Source organism: Mustela erminea, chromosome 2, assembly GCF_009829155.1.
Source record: "Mustela erminea isolate mMusErm1 chromosome 2, mMusErm1.Pri, whole genome shotgun sequence".
Lineage (NCBI taxonomy): Eukaryota > Metazoa > Chordata > Mammalia > Carnivora > Mustelidae > Mustela > Mustela erminea.
The window spans coordinates 3519937-3543374 of record NC_045615.1 but is presented as its reverse complement, the minus strand read 5'-3'; the positions used below and the strand labels follow the sequence as shown (position 1 = coordinate 3543374).

The window sequence follows — 23438 nt, the reverse complement described above, 5'->3', positions numbered from 1 at the left end:
CGTTCAACACTCCCGAGTAGAGGACTGCCAGCATTCCAACTCAGAATGTGTGTCCCAGCCTGCAACCTTGTCCTTACTATGTATGATACGGAAGATGGGCGGTCACCCCCGGCCGCTGAAAACATTTGCTGAAATCACCAAAATCATGAGGATACTGCCCAGCAGCACCCCCCCCCCCGCCCCCCGGCAATATTAACCAGGAACAGAGCACTGCAGGAAATGCTTTAAGGAGAACCACACTGTTAACGGCAAGCAGAGGCACATCAAAGTTTATTCCCAAGTTCAAAATTCCCGATCCCGTTTTCTTAAATCTCCCAAATTGGCAAAAGTATAGACCTAGCTTTATGTCTTTATCTTTCCTTTTTAATCAAAAGGAAAACTTGATCCTCTTAAAGTTTAAGAACCAGCAAGAGAAAAAGGACTCCTTAAAAGAAGTCCTGGCCTCCCCGCACCCCCCCAATCAAGGGCAGCACGAGGTAGGGAAATGAAGCATGTGGCGGAGTAGTGAGTGGAGAGTTCCTGGCACACACATTCTGAAAGGCCCTCGTGAGAACCACTGTTTCAGCGCAGGGCAGGAGGGCCGGTTCACTGTACCATCAGTGAGAGGAGCTGTGCCAAAGCAAAACAGAGAGATGAGAGTTGTGGGAACACGCCTCTGGCTAAATCATGCCTGTGCCCATTTCCCTGCCTCACCTATCAGAAGACTTCCCTCCGTCCACGGTCACCCGGGTGCTCAGGGGAGGGTGGGAGGCAGTGAGCTCACACACACGAGAGCAAACCAGCAAGGCCACTCTCTTTCCATTCACGTCCCACAGGCGGCCTGATTTTCATGTGAACAGACCAGCCACGTTCCAACACTCTAAAGTGTGGGGCCGGGCCTGCGAAGCTTCCGCACCATCTCTCACTCTTACTCTCCAAACGGTGTCCCAAAACCTCCAGGGCCCATTAGGGATGTCCTTCAGGGCACTGCTGTTTCTAAGGATAAAATGCCCAAGTATTCAGTAGAAAATACAAATCCCACCAAGACAGCCAAAACCAAGTGTCTCAGCCTCCCAGGGAAGAAGCCATGGCCCCAGACACGACTTGTCCTGGGAACAGGTCACAGCGTGGGGAGTCAGGCCCCAGGTCAAAAAAGGAACAGTACTGCAATTGCTAAGAAATGGAGCTCTCTTTACGATCCCTTCACCTGAGGTAATTTCTTGACTATGTGCATGGGTTTACCTAGATTGGGAAAAAAAAAAAAAAAAAAGCCCAACAGGGCAGGGAGAGGAAGTGAATGATTCTCCCAGGGGGAATGTGAAAGTGCAGGTGGGTCTGGGAACCAGAGGAAGCTATGGCTGAAGGGTATGCTCCAGGGGGTATGCTCCAGGGGAAATGCGGAGGTAACTGCGATGGAGAGGGAGTCCTGGGCTCAGGAGAGTGCCTGAGCATTAGATAATCAATCAATGTTTGCTGAGAGAAAAGCAAGTTGGGGCTGGACGATGGGAGGCCCTGACCAGCTCGTTCAGGCATTTGGAATTTCCTTTAAGTCCAGTGTCTTCCATGGTTACGTACCGCCCGTGACGGGAGCTATGAAGCCACATGTAAGCAACACAGAGCGGACCTCCAGCGTCTTGGAGAAGGGATCAGGGCCAGGCCACAGAAGTCCTCCCTGCTGGGTCTGGTTACAGGCTGGCCACATTCTGCTCTCTCCAAAGCCGTGGCCACAACCAAGGCCACTGTGCCACCAACCCATACCCACGGGTAGCAGCTCACCGCCCTGCTATGGCTCAAAGCACATTCCCACTTTCCTTTATCCTAGGAGCTAAGCCTGGTCACTCCTCCCCTTCTCTGGAAGATTCTCCGGCCAACGGAGGTAGGGATGAAAGAATCCGTGCCTGGCTCAGACCCAATGTACTCAAGACATACTTAGAACATCCAGCTTGTGGTCAGCCCAAAGGATTAAATTATTGCTGCTCTACAGGTGTGAAAATTCCCAAGATGCCAGGTAACAGGACTCGGAATGCACGGGTGGGATTGGTGACCCCACCAGGAGCTGGCAGAGCGGAAGAAAACACTGGGCTGGAGGAGAAGCCTGAACCACCAGTCACTCCTACCCACCTTGTCTGGCTCTAGCAAGGGTCCTGCTTTCTAGTCCCACATCTAGTATTAAGGACTGTGTGCCCTAAAGCACTAGTCAGCTTGTTTGTCTGAGCCCCCAGGGCCACTTTCACAAAATAATTATAATAATAATTATAATTGGGCAACAAAATTATAAATAAATAATAATTATAAATATATATGGGAAACCAATGATCCCCGTCTTACAAACAGGGAAACTGAGGCACAGAACGGCTAAGGAACTAGCTCCCCAGATCACAGAGTACACGCAGAATGGAAGCCAGGCAGACTGGCTCCAGAGTCATGCTCTGAACGAGGAGGCCCCCCCAAAACTCTCACCAGGGGGTGGACAGTTAGGGATCACAAGTGATCTCCAACTTCCTTCCTGTCTCTGAGGTCCTCTGCTTCTCCTACCAAGCTAAGCGATCACCCTGTGTGTGCCCGACCTTTTTAAAGAGGGAGTAGCCCCGACTACGTTCAAGTCACCAAAATCGCCACTGGTTGAGACCACAAAGCTCCTGAGAGTCCTACCAACATCGGGCCGCAAGCTGGGTACTTGCAGAGAGTCATGAGCCCTGTCCCATGGAGGTCACAGAGCTTCACTGTTTCGCACTGGTGGCCATTAGCCTGGCCAACGGGCCCCAAGCGCAACTGGGTAACCGCGCCTCGTTCAGTAAGAACCCATTCTCTCCCCTCCAAAGGAGCTCGAGCCATTTGCTCACTCAGGTCATGGGCAGGAGGGGCATGCTGATGGATGAAAGCCTGGCACTTCTACCCTATTCAAAGGCAAAGACTGAATATTCCAAAGTTCAGGCAGCTTTTGGGCAGAATTTAATTCACTTCGAGATCCTGGCCTGCCCAGGGCCTCCCCTGACTCAGTAGCCTTGTCTATGTCATTGGCTTATAAGACGCCCCACCTACGAGTAAGGACAAGATGTCAGGGGCAGAAGTGAAGAGATACTTGCTCTCCGAAGTGCTTTCTTCTCCCTGCACGTCGGTAAACTCGCTGAGCTATCGGCACGCCACATCAAAGAACAAATTTAATGCAAGAATCCACACGGAAATACCCTAAAAGCACATGATGCCACTCCGAAGGCACCAAGACTACCTGAGTACAGAAGAACAGAGTCCGAGCACCGAGTCTCCATACGACCATTCTGGGCCCTGTCCCCACCTTCAGCCCTGGTGGCTCTGCCATGACGGCTCGGCACGGTGGTGCTTCCAATGGACTTGTTTGACTTCTGAGTTCTGCCACCCATGGAGCCCCCCCAACCTTCACTTTGTCTTCTCTAATGAGGAACTAGTATGTGACCTGCCCAAGCTCCCAGGGCTGGTCACCACGGTGCCAGCACTGGTCAGCACTCCAGCTCCCAGACCCTGCCCTGCTGACCATCCTTCAGCCTTTTGTTGAAAATCCCAGCTGTGGAATCTCAGACACACCTTGTTCAATCACCACCTGCCTGAAGCTCAGAAGGTCCCCGGGGTTTGAAGCATGTATGTTCAACGGAAAATTACATGTTGGGCTTCGGCTCTAGGCCTGACTCTGTGATCAGGACCCGAGGACGCCAAGACGTCCCCTGTCCTCAACCACCTCGAGCTGAAGGCCTGTTCTACTTTGCAGCTGTATGCTCTTGAGGGAAGTTACTCAACTTCTCTGAATGGCGGTTCCCTCATCTGCGAAAACACCTCCCTCACGTGTGTCCTTGCCACGAAGACACAAGGAACCTTTTCAGCACAGGGTCACCTGGCACAGTACTCGAGGTGCTCAACACATGGTTATTGTCTGTGTCATTATTTTCGTAAAGGCTCCAGCATGTTCCCTAAAGCACCGCCGATGTTAATAAAATGGCTGTGAAATCTTAGTAAGAACCACCAGCAAAAAACTAGCTTCATCTTGCCGGAAGGTGTGGGGCTTTCCCTCCTGCTTGCTGGTGACTGGCTGTTCAGCACAAAGGATCTCACTGCGTGTCTGAGCTGAACACCAGACTACAGAGTAGGATAGGCCGTAAACCACACACGCAATAGACCCCCAGATCCCAGAAGGAAGTGGCCAGCCATGGGGCCCAATTCCTGTAACCTCACAAGTTAGGGAGAGGCATGAAACCCAGCCCCCACCCCCTCTGGTCAGAAAGGCTGGAAAAGCGAGGTGGCCTCCTTGTTTCCACTGGATTCCAGATCCACAAGGGCCAGCACTGCTGGCCAGAGGGCCCTGCCTAAGTTGAAACAGCACCACTCCCTGCTTCCGCCTCAGACCTCTGCACCTTTGGCAGGTTATTCAATCTCTCTGAGCCTGTTCTTTTATCTGTGAATGGGGGATCATAACAGCACCTACCTCCTCCCGGCTCTGTGAGGATTAAAGGAAATAATGAATGACAAGCCCTTTGCCTGGGGTCTGGCATGGGGGGGGGGGGGGTTTGTTTGTTTTTTGGATAAACTGCAAATTCCTAGGAAGATGTAACTTTTACTCTAATTCCTTCATAAAACTCATTCCCTCTGGAGGAGATCAGCCCCAGTGGGGAGCAACACCCCGCCCCCAACCATTACCACACACTGAGGCCAGACTACCTGAGTCACCCTCAGGCTGAGCAGCTGGTAGTTCTGCTGTTTCCTCAAAGAGGAGAAACTAAGGCCCAGAAAAGCCAGGGGACTTAACCAGAGCACCCACAAGGGCCTCTGTCCCTCTCACTGGCCCCACTCCCGCATTCCCCTCTCCTGGCTCTCAATTTCTAAACGAATGGACCTGGCTGCTTACATTAATCCTGATTATGTAACAAAGGGAACTTGGGTAGGCTGAAAGGTGGAGGGAAAATCACCAGTGTCAGTTTACAGAGGCGCAGAGGGTCCAAGACGACAGTGCCTCACTCAGGAAGCTGGCTCGCCAGGCCTGGCTGCTCGGCGGCAAGGGCGGTTCTGGAAACCTTTCACCAGTGCTAAAGTCCCAAGGTTCCCTCACACTGCTGACTGCAGCCCATTCCCTCGAGGTCACCACCATGGAGAGGGCCCTCCCTGTGCTCAAGAACTGGTTCCTCTCTGAACTGTAGAGAAATAGCCAGATGGGGCCAAAGAGGAGCTATAGCACTGGGGATGGGGAATCCTCTATGGGTTCTGCCCCCTGTCCTGTGTTTCAGGGTCACCCTGCAGCACCTGGGCTTTCACCGCGGGCGTGGGCGTGGGCAGGCTCGCAGGTCCCTCGGATTCTGGGGGATCAATCCACAGTGCTGCAGGATGTTTCCACCAAGCATGTCTCACTTCCCCAAACAGCGGCAATCCCCCCAAAATATGCACTTAAACCTGAGTATGACCGAACAGACAGAGCCCTGTTCCAAGAGTAAGAAGACCCAGACTCCAAGCCAGCTCTGCCTTCAAATCCCTGAGGACTCGAAGCCAGCCAGCCTAGCTAGGCACCAACATGGCTTTCCACCGGGAGGTAAATACCAGAAAAGATTTCTACTGTTTTGTTCACAATCTATTACAATTGCAAATATCTGTCCAGTGGATCAATGGAGTTAATACTATGTCACTAAGGAAGTCCTTTTTGGCCTCGTACAGTCTAGACCTGTGAAACCGGCAAAAAATCCTTTGAAAAACAAATGTGTGTGCCATAAGGCTCCTAGAATAGCCAAATTCAGGGGCTGAAAGCAGAATGGGGGTAGCCATGGGGTTGCAGGAGGTGGGGGAACGGAGAGTGGTTGTTTAATGGGGACAGTTTCACTCTGAGAAGACAAAGAAGTTCTGGAGGGTGGCTTCACAACGTGAATGTACTCAGCACTACTGAACTGCCCGCTCTAAAATGTTAAGATGGGGGAGGGAGGCTCCTGGGTGGCTCAGTTAAGCAGCTCCGTTAGGCTCAGGTCATGATCCCAGGGTCCGGGGCTCCCTGCTCAGCGGGGAGCCTGTTTCTCTCTCTCACTCTTCCTCGTGTTCTCCCTCTCTCTTTCTCCCCCCCACTCAAAATAAATAACATCTTTTTAAAAAGTGTTAACATGGTCCTGTTCACCTGAAACGAACACACACTGTATGTTAACTACCCTGGAATTAAAATTAAAAAACTCAAGGAAAATGAGAAGAAAGAAAAACAAAATAGTCATGATGGTAAATTTTATGTGTATTTTCCCACACACTTTTAAAATCCTAAATTTAATCTGTAGCTCGTTCCACAGGCTTTTCATCTGAAATCCTGTTACAATCAGATAATTCCCTAGACTTCCTCCAACAGCAGAGAGAGCAGTTTTTTTATTTGTTTGTTTTTGGTGAAGGTTACCAGGGGTCTCGAACACAGCAGGATCCCCTAGATACAGCAGTATTCCTGGCTCCAGGGCCACTCTTGGAAGGAAGCCCCGGAAGGTCAGCCCAGGAGTCCTCGGACAGCAGGCAAATGTTCCCCAGGAGGCAGAAATGGCGAAGATGCTGTTTGAATTTCCGCCCTTTCCCGGAGGCTGTCCCACCAGCCTCCATGAGGCCGTGCTTCCCTGTCCAGGGCTCGCTGGCCTGGGCCACCCCAAAAAGACATCATCCCAGGGATCAGTACCCCAGCTGCTCAGGCACGGAGGGAGCTGTCAAAAGCCAGCCGAGTGTTTGCATGTGACAGACTGGGTGACGACATGGGTGACAGGCCATCAGTGCCAGGGAGCGCCGTGAGGGACGGCCCTGCTGGAATCCGTCCCAGACAGGCCCAGCGAGCTGGGCACCTCTGAAGCCCTGCGTACGCTTCTCGAGTCAAGTGTGGTCCTGTCAGCCTCCGCAGCAGCGGCTTCCACACCCTTCTCGGAGGCCAGGCTGTCTAACTGCACGCCCCACCGTGAGCCCATTATCCACAGGAAGAAAAGGCTTTTCAGAGCAGCCCTGTTGCCAGCCTGCTCTTGCTCCTTTCTCTACTTGTAATTATTAGCAGATGATGCGTCTGCATGCCTGTCTTCCAATAAAGTCTGAGGACACGAAGGAGGAGACGGCCTCATGCATTGGTGATCTCAGTGCCCCAGCATCGTGCTTTATAAGGCGGACGAGATAACCGGCAGTCAAGGTCTTGGAGATGCACAAAATTCCACCCACAGGTATACACAAAGGAGGTCCTTAAAACCCCGCATGCACGGCCCCTTGCCGAACAGCTGTCTCCTTGCTGCCTGCTCCCCCAAAAAGCTACCCACTAGCTGTGTCCCCCAGGACTATGCGTCTCACTTTTCTGGGGCCTCCTACACAGCAGAGGAGCCAGGGATGGAAGCCCCAATCAGAGCTGGGCTCCGGGGCTCAGTGCGTGCTAGAGGTCTGAGGAGGGGTGTGGGGTAAATTTCCCAGGTGTTACTGAAGCCAGATTTCCCCAAAAATGCTCAGATCCCATTATCTCCATAACGCTGGCTGATTTATGTGCCGCTGGAGGCAGGTCACAACTGGAAGGGACGTTCCCCTGCTTTCTTCACACACCTTGCACACCAGCCAGTAACAGAAAGAAACCAGAAATACCAGGAACAGCACGCCTGATGTTCTCAGGGTCTCTCGTGGGGGTGGGGGGGCGAGACCAAAGGAAACGTCCCAGAGATCCCCTCTCAGGCTCTGGAATCTACTTACACGTGCAAACGTCTGCATGTATAAATTGTCTCATAAGCTTTTGGGGGAGTCATGTTTAAGTTTTACTGGATGCCCAAGGGTATGGCGGGGGCCTACAATCATGGGTGAGCTTTGATGCTGACTAAAAACCCTTGTGGTGGAAACAAGAGCTTTAAAGGATTTGAAGGGATTCCAGAAGTGAGCGCAGGAGACCCGCATGGTCAGACAACGGGGTTTTTCTCCCCACTGCACAAACATCATCAGTGTGCCCACGAGGGTGCTGTGGCTGAGTCCTCGCCTTCAAGGGGATCCATCGTCTTAGTAAGGACAGCAAGAGTAAACCAAAAACCATACAAGTAATAAAACGACAGAGTCTAAGGGCCCTGAAGCAAAGCGGAAGGGGATGGTGCAAGGAAAGCCAATGCAGGAAGCCTCACTTCCATGGGGGGGGGGGGTCCCGAAAGGGACTCTGAAGCCTGGGGAGTCAGGCAAGTGGACCTCAGGATGCAGGGGCTTCCTGGGGCATAGGTAGTGTGGCAGGTGGGAAGGAGCCAGCCATCCCAAGAAGGGTATCACTGGGAGCTGAGCCCACGGTGAGCCCTGAAGTCCACGGCAGGAGCAAGGATCGCTTCACCCTTCAGTCTGTGCGGTTCTGACCTCCGGCCTTGGACGTGGGAACAGAGGAGGAGGAAGGAGGTAAGAAAGGAGGTAAAGCACACAGGAGAAGACACATTTCTCACTGTAAAATCTAGACAGGAATGCAAGCCATGAGGAGAGCTGGTGCTCCCGTTACTGTGAGGGGACACCCCCGAAAACCTCTCAAGGGAGGAGCCCCACCTACCCTGCCATTCCCAGCAACGCCCCCCCAAAACCCTCGGGTCGTCTGGGCTAACCCATCTGTGCTGCTGCTGGCAACGCTGCCTGACCTTGGCCGTGCCAGCTGACCCCTCCATGACTCAGCTTCCTGGTAGTGAACTTGTAAAAGGTCCCCGGCAGGAAGGAGTCAGAGTTATAAACAGGGCCTTCCAGAAGTATCTGCTACACGGCTCCTCTTGATTCCAGGGTGGGGCTGTGGCCATTCAGCATTTCTGGAATTGCCTGAATGAATGGTCTGCCGTCTTAAAGCACTGTAGTTGGAGGTTGGAAGGAAATTAAACAGACTCTAATCTCCAGTAGCCTAGTTAGGACTAGCAGGCCCTCTGGGATGCAGGGATCCCAAATGGTACTTGGGCAGCCGCTCCTCTCCCTGCTCCTTATCCCGCTGGTAGAAATTCCAGGACCGGGGTCTTCCAGTGTCCCACTCCAAACACAAGTGCCTCTAAGTCTATATATTCAAAGTCAGAAGAAGATGTCCCAAAGTTATGATGCCCCATGGAAATAAAGGGTGGAAATTTAAAAACTGGAAACTTCCAAAGAGATCATTTAGTTTGGATTCACTCTTGCCATTTTAAAGATGAAGAAACTGAGACTTGCACAAGTGAAGTGCTTCTCTCAGAGTTACTCGGTTGGTGGGCCTCCGGTCGTCTTAAGCTAATTACAATTCACTCTCGAGGGCAACTGCTAAAAAACAATAAAATAAAATAAAGTAAAAGGCAAATGCGAACGTTACGTGCGCAGATGTACAGAAAGGATCTGCTTTCGCCTTGCTTTTCTTTAGTTTGTTCCCTGACCGCCATGCTCAAGTTCTGGGTTGACGAAGGTTCTCCCTGTCCCTTAAACTGACTGCTCAGGAATCAGAAATCTGTTTCTAATTTAAAGCAGTTTCTGTTAAAAGTCCAGCTTTGCAGTGACTTTCGGTTCTTAGGGTCTGAAAGAGAATTTCAGAAACTTTCTTATGCCTGTATTATCAGAAAATACAAATGACCCTTGAAAGAGACACTCGGGGGAGGTTCAAAATGAGACTCCTTAGCCAAGGTCAGGCAGAGCACCAGCCGCCGGCCTCAGAAGCCTGTGGAGGAACAGGGCTGAGTCCAGGGAGAACGGGAACTCACTTCCACCTGAAACTGTCCCTACGTGCACGCCCAAGAGGACAGACAACAGCACCAGCACTTCTCTGCTTCCTTCCAACACTCGAAAGATTCTTTTGGAAGCACAGAAGGTGCTGGGCCTCCTACCAACTTGTCAATATATTCCTTATTGCTATTACCTTGCTTTTATGAGGAAAAGTCACTTCTGAAGCGGACGTTCTTAAAGCTCTAGGTGCGAACTATAAATACGCAGTAATTTGTGAAGAAAGTTCACTGGACGCCATCCTTCCTGGACTGCGTAATACATGTACATTAATTCAGTTTATTATCTGAGAAGCTGAGATTCAAGGGGATAAAAAACACTGAAACACAATCACATTAAAAGCGAGCTCTCAAGTCTCACATAGGATTTTAACCATTTCACTGGCCACTTCTTATCTGGGCACTTTCTGTGATAGAACTTCAACCAGATCAAATCTTGGCTTCTCCCAGGACCGTTTCTTCTGGGTAACAGCTCAGCATTGTCTAACGACACTGAAAAGGCCCACACATGCCCTCCTTCAAAACACTCAGCAAACAGACTTGGTAACAAAGACCTCCTGTGCCAGGGGAATCCGCAGACACAGAAAGAGAGGGCTGGCCTTGGGGTCAGTCGATTCTTGCCCATGTCACCGAACTGGCCTTTTGGAGAAAAAGGACTTGGCTTCCAAAAGCGGTGAGTTCCAGGAACTTCTGTCTAAACCCTGGAGGAACACAGACACCAGGCGGAACATTCCTCAAGAGCCCGGTTTCAGGCTCTTTATCAAAACTGCCACAGGCGGATGGGACAAGCCCGGGAAACTGTGCTCTCCGCATTTTCTAGAAGGCTCCACCGGAGCCAGATAGGCTAAAACGGAGGAGGGGATGGGGAAACACGTTCAGCTCCACAGTGGCCTTTAAAAAGCGAAAAGGAATGACATTTGCATCTGTGTGTCAGGAAGAAGTACGCGCGCTATGGACTCTAGATAGGTCTCCACCCTCTGGAAAGCACACTGGTCACCTACACTGTTTGTCAGGTCTCTCCTCGTAACCCTACAAATGGTGACCTGTGCTAGTAAAGGTCACTCAGGCAAACAAACCCTAACCTCTGTAAGTCACATGACGGTATTTAATTTTTAGCCACTTCTCTGGCCGCTGCTGCAGCTGCATTTGCCACTAATGCCACCCATTAATTATGAGCCAATTAGGAGCAGAAATGCCTTTGAGATGACAGCCTTCATCCCTCCCTCCTTGTTCCCGCCTTCCTCTGGTCTTTGGCACTGCGGTAAAAAGTCCCACTCGGAGGGAAAGCCACAGGCTGTCATTTGGTAGCTGGACAGGGAATTAAAATCCCAGAACATGAGGGAGAAAAAGAAGAAATTTCAGAAAAGGGCGGGGCGGGGGCAGAAAATTTCAGAACAGGGGGCAGGTCCCACGTGGAAGACCCGATGTGGTGACCTCAAACTATGAAAATGGTCTCTGCGGATTCTGCAATCAGAAGGCTCAGAGCAGAACCCCAAAACCAGAGTGTCAGAGGGATGTAGGTGTCCTGCTTATGGCCAGGCACCTTGGAGAAGAGGACGGGACAGCCTAGCAGACAGAGAGAATGGCATGGCTTTGTTCTAACATCTGTATCCCCTTTGTTCTACATATAGAGACTGAGCTAATTCCTGGAGGTGCCTTTTCCTGACCCCCTGGATGAGGTGCAGGTTCCCTGAGGACAGGCTCAACATCCACTACAGGAAGGAGTCGTCAATGTATCTGTCCTCCCCGCCGGACGGGGACTTCTGTCAGGAGAGACCTCCCAGGTGTCGAGCCTTCCAGCTCCCCCGGAGCCCCTTACTCTCCATAGGTCCTCACTCCTCACTTAATTTAGTCATTCAGTGAAATCCAGCAGATGAAGCTGCATTGTTGCAAAGGCCTTTCAACTCTTCCAAAGTTCTATGAATCAGGCTAACACAAGCCCACGTTTAGCAAATAAGCCATGGAGACAGTGACTAAGGAAAGAGACTGACACGCCCTGGGCCCGCCCCTTCCAGCCTCACACACACGTATACACACACACCAACATCTCTCCTTTGGAAAGGCTTCCCGGCTCCGGTGTGACTTCTCTGAGTGGCTCATCAGCTAACCCCCCTGCTCCTTTAATCCAGGCTCGTGACAGCCCCGGGACATCCTTGGGACATCCCGTCTTCCAGGGGAGAGGGGGGCACTGGGAGTCAGAGGCAGTGCCCGGCGTGTTCCTGTCCGGAGCAGGCCCGGCTGGCAAGCTTCCTGCGGGCTGCCGGTGTCCACCCACCACCTTCCGCACCTACTGCCAGGCCGAGGGCAAGCCAGGCACCAGCCAGCAAAACCCTCCAAGAGGGGAGCATGCGGAAACAAGGACCGGAGGACCTCAAGACAAAGGCGTCTGTGTCCTACCTCTTTCCCCTCTTACTTCTCTGTGACAGCAGTCATTGAGAAAACAGGGAAAACAGACACAGGAGGGACCACGGTGGGAAAATCCCAGCACCAGCTGCCTGGCATTCGAGGGGCAGGCTCACTTAAAAAGTAAAAGTGAGGCTATAAAAAGCTGACCCACAGAGAAGAACGGGACCCTCACTGCCCCGAGCACCCCTCACTGCCCCGGGCACCCCACTGCCCTCCCTGCACACAGCCCGTCATTCACGAGCCTTCATCTCGGTGGCCACACGCAGCTCCTCTCAACATCAGCCCTCCGTGATCAATTTTAAATGTGTTTCAGAGCATGCCCTGAGTACAACCCAGTGAAGGTGGCGGGAGCAGCGGGGGCCACCCCGGTCCTTACTCAACAGATGGGAGACACTGTGTAAGGAGAGAGGTGAAGCGCCCGAGGCCACGCTGTGAATCCAACAGTGGCTGGAAACAGAGCCTGGATTTTCCATTCCAATGAGCTAACCTTACCCCTTTAACAGGATCCCCACTGGATAATAAATACCGTGACCTGGCACCTGCGGAGAGCTTTAGACTTTTTCAACAGTAGAAAGGTTTGTTTGCTGCAAGCCCGTCTCTATTTTCTTCCTAGAGGCAGTGAGCAGATGGGAAAGGGAGGCACGACGGTCATTGCTCCTCTTCCCTGTGGAAGGGAAGGAAACAGCTACCCTAGCCGACCGAGGAATGATGACCGTAGTGCTCTTCCCAAAAACAGGCCGTCCTGATCCTGGGATTCAGAAAAGGATTCTCAGGCCAGTCCAAAGTCAAATCACAATACTGAGCTCCACGTTTCAACTTCCTACTGACATGAGAAGGGGGCCACAGCGGCTGCAAGTCGATCCAGAGAGAGAAGTCAGACAGAGCCAGAGATTACCTACAGCCATAACCATATGTCATCATCCCCTTGCCCTCTGTGCTGGAGTATCTGACCGAAGAACTCCTACTTATACGTTAGAGCCCTCTGTTCCATGCTGGACTTTTGAGTCACTGCTGGTGCTCCCTTCACTCCAGTTCCTCCCTCCCAAGAATACAGCTGGGGCCGTGTCAGCTTGTCTCAGGACCCAGCTCAGGGGCCCCTGCTGCCATTAACGTGTGATTCTACTCCCCGGTACCTCCTTAGCTTTCTCTTGCCTTTTCCCTTCCTCTTTGTCCCCCCTCCACTCTTGAGTAGTAGAAAATGCCCGACTTCCAGAGTGTCTTATTTTTCTGAAGTTTGGTTTTCTCAAAATGAGAAACAGCACATGTCTTTTCCCACCTTCACAGGAGCGCTAAGAGAATCCACTGACAGAATGCAGGTGAGAACAATACAAAAACAGTGCAACATACAAGTGCAAAAGCAACATACAAGTATCAATAGGCGTTCAAGCAATAACACCTTTAGAAACGACACAGGAACTAAAATTAACTGAATGCTTACCAGTCCCTGATGCTATTCTTAACACTCGCGGTATATCACAATGAATTCTCATGGCAACACTCTGAGGTGGGCAGTGTGATTACTCCCTCTTACGGATGAGGAAAATGGGGCACGGAGAGGTCAGTAGCTTCTGTAGGCACTGTCCCAAGGCAGTCTGGCCCCAGAGCCTGCTCTGTGAACCTGAACCACTCTCCTCTTCATCATGAAGCATGTTACCTCCAATAATATCTAGGATTATCTGGGCATGTCCAGGTTTACAAAAGCCGCCCACAAACGTGATCCTGCCTGAGCTTCTCAAAGGCCCCGTCAAGTGGGGAAGCAGATGATGTTAGTCTAGGAAACTAAGATTAGCCTGTGAGACCAGGAGACACCAGCCTAGCCTAGAGAAGTACCATGGTCAAGGTTTCAAAGCTGGTCCATGGCAGGCCCAGAAATTAACATCTCAGAGCCTACTGGGGCCTTCGAGGGTCTTCCACATACGGCTTCCACCAGCACATACGGCTCTCTCCAGCCCCTGCCCAAGGAAGGATCTCAGATGGGGCCTTTACCGCCATGCCAGGGAACCAAAGCTGTCACCCCAATGAGCGACCATGGCAAGGGCATTTGCCAATCAGACCTCGGCATGCCGCTGCTTTCTGGGTCTCTTGCTGGACACGTCTGATGGATCCAGAGGCCCCAGAGGAAGTCCCCTCGGCGACACGAAGCTGCAGCCCCCCAATTGACCCAACAATGGCCAGACGTTTCTTAAAGCTGTTACGCAACTCTTGCTTCAGCCAAGCTGCTGCTGGGATTTCCATTTCAACACGTTTTGTTTTCTCTTCAGAGAGAAAGCGTGAATGTGAAACCATAACACCTCTTAGTGACCAGACAACGGCCCTTCCCAACTGTCTGGGGTTACTGGTAGGGTGGAGAATGTTTTCAGAGGCACCTTTTGGGAGCCAAGTTCAGCTTCCAGAATGACTAACCATCTCAGGGGTGAGGGAGAGGATTGCGGGGGGCGGGGGGGCACATAGAACAACTAAGGGCCACTGTTTTCTCCAGGGCAAGGAGCCAACTCAAGATTACACGGCAAAGAAGTCCGGAATGATGTTCCCTGGGCAGCCTCGGGACCTGCAAGATGGCAGAGCCTGGACACCCCAGATCTTTTGCCCCTTTGAAAGCAAACACCAAGTTGGGCCCTTCTTCCCCTCAAAGGGAGCCCGTCCTGCCACTTTAGCTCAGGATCTAATTATAGCGAGCAATGCTCTGAGGCCAGGGGCCAGCACTTATTTTTGCTGTCTGGTGTCTATAGCACAGAGAGGAGCAGAGAAGGCGCTCAGGAAGTGTGGAATGAAGTGGGTGGCCAGAAGAATTAATAGCCTCATCGGGATAGAACGGTGGCTTGCGAATTCTACTGCAAAACAAAGGACAAACAAAGGGGCTGAGCATGTTTTAAAGAACTTTTCCCCACCACATCTATTCTTTTGTTTTAGAGATTTATGTATTTTAGAAAGCAAGAACGCATTAAGGGGGCATGGGGGGACAGGGGGAGAGAAACTCAAGCAGACTCCTTGCTGAGCACGGAGCCTGAGAGGTGGCTTGATTCCACAACCCTGAGGTCACCACCCAAGCCGAAGTCAAGAGTCAGACGCCCAACCAAATGAGCCACCCAGGTGCCCTCTCTTTCTCCCACACCTCTTTAAAACAACAACTGTGCCTACGTTCATTCAACCGCTATTTACAGAATACCTTTATCTGTCTTGCTCTGACAGACAAGTCAGAGGGGAGAAGATCTAGGCGTCTGCACACTGCTCAAGGTTCAGGCTTTGTTCTGCAGGCAACGGGGGCAGCTAGGGGCCTATGAAGCAGAGAGAGGGACCATCTGATACGAGATGCAGAAGATGGGGCTGGTCCTCAGCTCCTGGCACGGGTTCTGTCGCACGTGCAGAACAGGCTGGGTTTTCCATTCCAATCAGCTAACCCTACCTTTTAGCAAGTTCCCAGTTTGATAAAACCATGGCCTGGCACCTGCAGAGAGCTATTTTATACTTCTTAGACTGTATTCACTGTTCAGAGTTCATTGCAAACCCGGCTACATTTTCTTTCTAGATGTAGTGACAAGACCTGAAAGGAGGGCAGGGTAGGCATTGCGACTCTTCCCTGTTTAAGAAGAGAAAGTTTCTGAGGGAGGGAGCCCAGGCTGGAGGGGAGGCGGGGATGTCTACATGGCACATCCTGGACACTGAGGCAGCCACGTCTAAGACATGTCTGGGAGGCCACAGATACCCAGCTTCCAGAAAGGCTGGACCAGAGACACCAGTCTTCCAACTGTGAGTGAGCAGGATGCAGACAGAAAACTGCGGGGAGCAGAGAGGGTGGGGGGCTGACCTCTAAGGAAGACCAGGCAGCTGTCCCCTCATCAGAGAGGCCAGGAAAATGATGACTGATTTTATTAGCCAGGAGATCACTAGCAGCCTCTGTGAGGTTTCCAGCAGAGCGGTGGCCACAAAGCCAAAGGCCTGGCCAGTGAGGGGTGGGGGGAGGAGGGGAGGAGGAGGTGAGGAAGCAGAGACCAAGTGTCCAGGATCCTTTCCTAACCCTGGTTATTTTGAGGAGAAGAACCCCTGGGGGCACATGGGGTCAAGGTGAGATGTCCTGTATTTGTTATTTAAGATGGGACGAGTCTGGACTTTATAAATGCTTGTAAGAAGGAATCACAGGTCGGGGGAAGGCTAAAGATACTGAAACCAAGTTGCTCATGAGAAAGACGACCAAAATAACTGCCACCATGAGCATTTATAGCACACGGGCAGCGGACGCTACAGCAACAGCTTTCCGAGAGATGCCTTGTTCAATTCTTCCAACAGCCCTATAAGGGAGGGCTCGGTATGAACATCCCCACTCTGCAGACAAGGACACTGAGGTGACAGAGGTCACTCCCGTGGCCCAGGGTAGAGGCAAGGCTGAAACGCAGGTGTATGCAAGCGGTTCCCACGCACTGCCTTTCCCAGGCCTGATGATTCCCCTCTGACAGAGGCAAGACCCTTGTACCTTACGACAGGAGGAAGGCAGGGAACAGCAGGCTGGTTGGAAGGGCAGTGAGAGGAAGGTGATCTTCACTGTGAGCTACGGAGCAAGAGGCCACACAAGGGGCTGAGAAAGCAGAGGGATGGGAGTGTGAGTTGCTGCTGAGAAGGTTGGGAACAGGCTGACCAGAACACACAAAAGGGCAGGCTGAGGGCCCCAGATGCACGTGCACACAGGGCACCAGTGGAGGCAAATGTGAAATTTTTTTTCCAGAAGGGCTCAACCGCCCGATGGGGCAATGGGTCATCCAGGACTGGGGTTTGGGCAGACCAGTGAGGCAGGGAAAGGGAGGTCCTGGGAGTGGCTGCAGTGGCGGGCCACAGGCTCTAGGCTGGAGGAGGAAAACAGGGCCAGGCGGAGGGAGGCCCAGCCCGGTGGGGCCAGCTAACACAGCTAAATTCAGGATCTCAGAGGTGGAAAAGTGCCAGGTTAGGACGAGGCCCCGTGGAGTTACAGGCCATCAATCTGAGGGGCATAAAGAACACAGGGGTTTGGATGTTAGTTGGCTGGCAACCAGGAGGGGATGTTCTCAAGAGTGATAGCGGGATTCCTTCGGGGTGGAAACAGTCTTTGCGAGCATGACCCTAACGTCCAGAGAGATTGGGGAAAGAGAGGCACAACTATGTTGTGGACCATGACAGAGATGAAGATGAGCACTGAGCCCCAGAGAGCACTCTGGGCACAGCAGGCTCCGGCATCCACTGCTTGAAGGACTCCACCCTCACCGCCACTCTCCCCTTTCCCCGACAGGAGACAGGGCACGGCGAGAAGAGGTCCAGGGTCACGCTAAGCAGAGCCTGGACGCCCTCCACGCACTGGTGCCCCTCACCACTCCTCCTCCTGCCCCGAGGTGAGCAGGTGAGAGAGAGAGAGAAAAAAGAGGAAGGACAGGAGCCTCAAAGGAAGAGTGAGACTAACAGGCTGGTGGGTCACAGTGAGAGGCCAGGAACCCCAGAGGTGCCTGGGCTTGAGCTGGCGGGAATCTTAACACTTGAGAGGCTTCCGGGAAGGAGTGACCTCAGGGGAAGAGGTGTCTATCAGGACAGGGAGACGGAAGGAACATTCGGTGCAGATACAAGCGAGCATGTTCCAAGCAACTTCCGTCGGGTGTGATGAAAAATCAAGGAAGAAAGCAGTGGAAAGCTCAGTCGGGAGAGAGAAACCAGCAAGAAAATTATGATCTGCGTTTTACGGACAAAGCAATTACGACTCAGAAAAGCTAAGCCGGCTCTGCCCCAACCAGTACATCAATGACTAGGGATCTGAATCTCCCCAAGATAGTTCTCGGAGGGTGAGACATGTGGCTCAGAAAGAGCTTGAGGGGAAGTTTAGAGTTAAAGACAAAGTGATTAGATACGTCCCCTCTATGGAAAATGTCAGCCAGAACATTCTAGGTGGAGGCGGGGAGGGGAAGGGCAGGCTCCGGGCTTGCGATGCCTGCTGAAGAGCTCGTGCAAACAGCCAGCCCGTACAGATGCATCTGCAGCCGGCACTGAGGAGGCCAGAGGGCTCACCAAGGATTAGAAAACGAAAAGGAAAATTCTCTGAGAAGAAAATGTTGGGTCCTAGGAGAAATATGAAGACAGCCAGAATGTTCTGGGGCTTGAGAGAGGCTACGTTCAACACAGAAGTTAGTTCATCCAGTGGGCTGGGGAAAGGCAGCCCTCCTGAAGTTGAAAGGGGGTCAAGAACCGACGCCCATCAAAAAGGGAAAGTGGACCGCAGTCGATCACTGCGCCCAAGAGCAGATGGGATGAAAGCTCTCACGAATGAGATGGCCAAAGGTAGCTAAGACATGGCCAAAAGAAAACCAGGAAGGGATAAGGGACACACACACTCCACGAGCAATGCCCTCTCCCATGTGCCAGGCACACACCCCTGTGTGCTTTAAAGATCCAGTCAGGTAAATCCCCCATGCGGGCAAAACTGCCTCTCCCTACTGAAGAGGTGAAGGTGCCTTCCTTGTCCACTAAACTCCTAGGGAAGCCCCTCAAGCCCTGACCCAGCCGGCCCCTCCCCCACTTCCAGGCAGAGGGGGCTGGGTAAGGTCCGCCCCCTCCTCCAGCAGCAGGCCTGCAAGGTGCAGATCCCGGCTATGGGCGTCCTCAGGAGGCAAAGAAAAGGACACAAGTTCAAGAACACCCCTTCCAAATGCACCTTTTAAAAAAGCATCACCCACTTAAGGACAGAAAAAAAGGGAGGGGAGGAACCTGAAGAAGACAAGACAGGAGAAGAGAGACAGAGAAATCACTATAATTTTCTTGCAAGAACTCGAGCAATTTGGGAATTCACGCCCTTTTGAAGCCGAGCGGCATCTACTGAACTGTACTTGGCTTTGAAAACACTGCAGTGGGATCCGGAGGGGGCTCCGGCTGCGGCCTTCCCCTTCCGGCTGAGCACCCTTCCTACCAGCCAGCCTGCACCGCTGGGACCCGGAGGAGCAAACTCAGAAGTGGAGGAATGCTGAGCTGTCCTGGCACCTGCCTGGCTCGCTGTGGCTCAGAGCTCAGCAAGGCCAACTGCAGAATCCCCGGAGGCCAACCGACGTTTCCAACTGGCTCAGCACCCACCAGCTCCTCGAGAGAAGGCTGAGCCTCACCCCCTGGCTGCCCGCTCCTCCCCGCGGACTGCGCCTGGCCCGGGGAAGGGGGGCTTCTCCCCGCACAGTTACAGACAGCGCTTCCTTGAGAAGCCAAGGGAAGGGCCGAGAGAGGGTCAGGGGAAGTTCCCTCGCTTCAAATCTTTCCTGTTTCCTTTTGCCCCCCGCTTTCACCACCGTGGGATTCAGCATGGTCTAGAGTGGTGTGCCTAATCTGGTTGGAATTTCCTCCTCCACCCACCTGGCATTCTCCCCATGGTCTTGAGCACTCTCCCGACCCGGGCTTCCTACAGCCACCCCACGTGCTGGCCCCAGGGACCATGCCACTTGCACACTCTGGGGCACCGGCTACAGAATCACGGAAAACCCACTGCAAAGCCCCAGTTGGGAAGGAAGTAATCACTACCGGTTGGCGAAAGGGCTGTGGAGTCCCCATGCTCCGGTCCTTGGTCCCAGGCAGACCGTACAGTTACTGGGAACTGACAGGAGATCCGGGTGACCTGGCCCTTTAGGGACTCAATAAGTACTCACACTCCACCCCCGGGGACTAAGTGAGAGAAGGAGGCACAGGAAGGAGCAGAAATGTTGCCAAAGGTCTTCCAAATAACCCTTTAATAATCACAGACTGCTGTAGCTTCAGAGACGTTACCCATCATCAGGTTCAGTGCTCCTCATACTTTTTTGGCCATAACTGCCTGTCAGAATGGGGTTGTACACAGCCATCCACGGGACGCGCGCGCGCACACACACACACACACACACACAACCCAAACAATTTCACCAAGCAACACGTCTTACTGCAGGCCACACCACACTCACTTGTATTTTGTACTTTCACCATTAGAGAAACTAATCTTTTTTTTTTTAAAGATTTTATTTATTTATTTCACACAGAGAGAGAAAGCGAGAGCGAGAGAGCGAACACAAGCAGGGGGAGTGGGAGAGGGAGAAGCAGATTCCCCGGCAGAGAGCCCAAAGCCGGGCTCCATCCCAGGACCCTGGGGTCCTGACCGGAGCGGAAGGCAGATGCTTAACCCACTGAGCCACCCAGGCGCCTCTAGAGAAACTAATCTTTCTTAAAATGTTGATGCCATTAATGGGTCACAACCCACAGTTTGAAAAAACACAGGTAATTAAAGTGACATTGTGGGATGTTGGTTAAGATAGGACTTCATGGGAAAGCATATTTAACATAATAATTTTAAGCACTGATAAGGTTGGCTTTCTGCCCCTATGGCCACAAAAGGAAGCAGCTCGTCTGGCTCTGTGGTCAAAGTGACCAGCACTGAGTTCCATGGTCCACACCACCTAGGACAGAAAAACTGGGAAAAGCGGGTCCACCTGTTACTCTCACTTAACCTCACGTACTCAAAGTTTAAAATGTGTACCTTATAAAATCAGAGATGAATTTTTTTTCCAACACACAATTCCCACTGCCATGGCTTCGACTGTAATAATTCTTCGGAATTTCAAGTATCATAAAAGAGGACAGTGGGTGTTCTGTGTATGTAGAAAGGGGGACAGGTTAAGAATGGGGAGAAATACTGAACTGGCCCGCAGGCCCCATTTTACAGCCCCAAAACTAAGGCGCAGAACAGTGGCTAAGGCATGAAGCAAGTTACAGGCAGGGCTGGAAACCCAATCCAGGCTCCTGACTCCATTACTCATGGTCTCCATCACCCAAAATATGTAAGAAAAATACAGTCGAGGTTTCCCCAAGTGATGCATGGTTGTGTCCCTGTTTTGTCATGCTGGGCTCGGACAGCCATGCCGATCTTGATAGACCTTGGCACTTGGCCGCAGCCTCCCTGGGATCATGCAACGGGGCTCACACCACTTAACCCTCTCTCTGTGCCTTTTGTCTCAGCTGAAACATGAAAAGAAGAATCCTTGCAACCCTCTCCCGAGAAACTAGTGAGAAATGAGGTGCTTTAAAACCAAACCTGCATGCTTAGAAACAGAAGCCCTTACTAATTACCTAAACAGGGCCTTCATTTTATAGTCAAGCACTATAAGATGGGTGACTCGTCTGGGATGGCCCTGTTTCCTATCCACAGGTGATTACTTCACTGCTATGTGCTAAGTACACAGTGACATCTGGATTAAAACATGCGATGTCTACGGGGCAGAAAAGAAACTAAACACCAAACACACAATTTAAACATATGAGACAAATACCTCTTAGGCTGACACAGGGAGTTGAAAAGGCATGACTAATTACATCTAATCCTAAAGATAACCAATAGTGGTGCTCCAAGCCATGCTCAGCAAAACCTCACATGTGGCATCGTTCCCCAATGGAATGTTCATCTCTGCCACCCTGTGAGCCGGGTGCCTGCTCGAATAACACGTTCCTGCCCCTAACTCTCCTCATAGTCTGTCCAGGGCATTGGACACAACAGCTTCGAATATGGGAAATTTTATTACATGTGATGGATTCTTTCCTATACAAATGCCTCCAGGTATCTGTCCAGGGTCTTTCCTGGAGAAGCTGTGAAAACCTACCAGGCAAAACTCTCTCCCATGCCCTCCATAACCCTAGCAGCAAAGACCATTCCTTCCCTTAATCCTCCCTGGGGATGCTGGAGGGTCCGAAGAGCTGATGCCTCAGGCAGGGTAGCATCATCAAAGGCTTGGGCCTCACCTTACTGCAAATGCCCATGCTTTCTCTCACTGGATTCGTGTCTGTCCACTGACTGCCAGCTCCCAGAGAGCTGCCCAGGGCAGAGAAAACCCTGACTTTGACATTCTGGTCTTCACATCTCACGTGTGGGGCGAGCATCAACAAGACAGCTGCCAGTGGGGGAGCTCTGTGGGCCCTGCCTTTCAAAATAACTGCCACCCAGAGCCGTCCCCAAGTCTCAGAAAGCACTCTGGGGCTGGAGTCAGAGGAGACAGGTGGACTACGAGCCTGGGCAGGGGAATCAGTTCATAGCCCTTTGCCTCCGTTTCTTCATCTGTTAATCCCTGGGTTTGCTGGACGAATTCGATGAGTTATGCCTACAGAAGGGCAAAATGTCAGTGCCAGCATTACCTTCCTGAACAGTCGGACAGAAGGCAGCTCTCAGTCTAACAGGGAAAATCCGCCCGGCTAACGCTGCCTCCTTGCACAAATGCTCGTAAAACTACCTGGGGAGGTGACAGGCAAACCGAGTGCCTATTACACAACCCACAGTAAGAGTTGGATAGCCCACGCTCTTCTCGCCTGCCCTCCTCCCTGCAACAAAAAGAGAAGGCAAATGTCACTGCAGGGCTCCCTGCCTCTATCTAGGCTACTGCCCGAACTTCTGGGGGAAGCGGTGCAGAAACCCTGAGAAAAGGGGATCACGTCGGGCGTCGCTGAGCCGGTATTCCCAAGAGAGCTGCCAAGAACCAGCAGAACCCCTGCCACTGCTCCGCCTGCCCAGAGACCCGGGAAGCAGAAGCCACACACACCCCGGCCGGAGGGCGCGCGGCCGAGCCGGGGCCACGTTTCTCCGCGCCAGCTAGCGCAGTTAGCGCTTCCCGGCGGCACGCTCCCTCGGAAACTGCGCACGTGGGGGCAGCCGTGGCCACCCCGCATACAGCGGAGGACGCCTCTCGCCGCGGCTCGGACACCGGGCGCGCCAGCGGGAGCCGCGAAGAGCTGGAAGCCCGAAGTCCTCGGATCTCGTGGGCAGGCGTGGTAAGACTGTGCGGAGCTGCACCGATCGCCTCTCGGGCACCCCGCCGCCACCACCGAGACCAGGGGCGCTCGCCAATTCTTCTCCCCCGCCGCAGCGCCGCCAGCAGCCCGGGTCGGGAAGGCGGTGGGAGAGGCGGTGCGCAGCACCGGCCCAAGCACCCTCGTGGGCTTAGGGGCGCCCCCGGGGCCCAGGCGCGCGGCGGAAGGAGCGGCGCGACGCGCTCGCGGCAGGAGCTGGGGTGCCGCGCCCCACGCCCGCCGCAGCCGGGAGGAGAGGCGCTTTGGGGCGCTCCCCCAGGCTGCTCTTGCGCGGGATGCAAGCGCACGCGCGCGCGCGCTCCCCGGTCCGCTCGCTCCGTCCCGCAAGTCTCCTCGCGCCTCACCTTCACCGAGTCTACCGGGTACATGACCGAGTGCTCCAGGATCCCGGCCATCGCTCCGGCTGTCATGTGGGTGGATAAGGAGGCGCTGGTCGGCAGGTTCTCATAGTCCTCCGACCCGGCGTCCTTGCAGCCGCCGCCGCCGCCGCCGCCGCCATCTCGGCTGTCCCCATCCATCCTGCGCCCCACAGTCTGGCTCCCTACGCCGCCGCAGCGCAGCTCCATCCGCCAGCTC

General features: G+C 52.9%; 1 protein-coding gene across 1 annotated transcript in view; it reads right to left on the bottom strand.

Annotated features, from left to right (window-relative positions):
* The window catches only part of SLC25A37 (solute carrier family 25 member 37), a 36565-nt gene extending 13137 nt beyond the window's left edge, over positions 1-23428 (bottom strand). The window contains exon 1 of the mRNA XM_032332179.1: positions 23207-23428. Within this exon, the coding sequence (XP_032188070.1) occupies positions 23207-23428 (222 nt within the window). The remainder of the gene's footprint in view (positions 1-23206) is intronic.
* Positions 23429-23438: the final 10 nt, after the last annotated feature.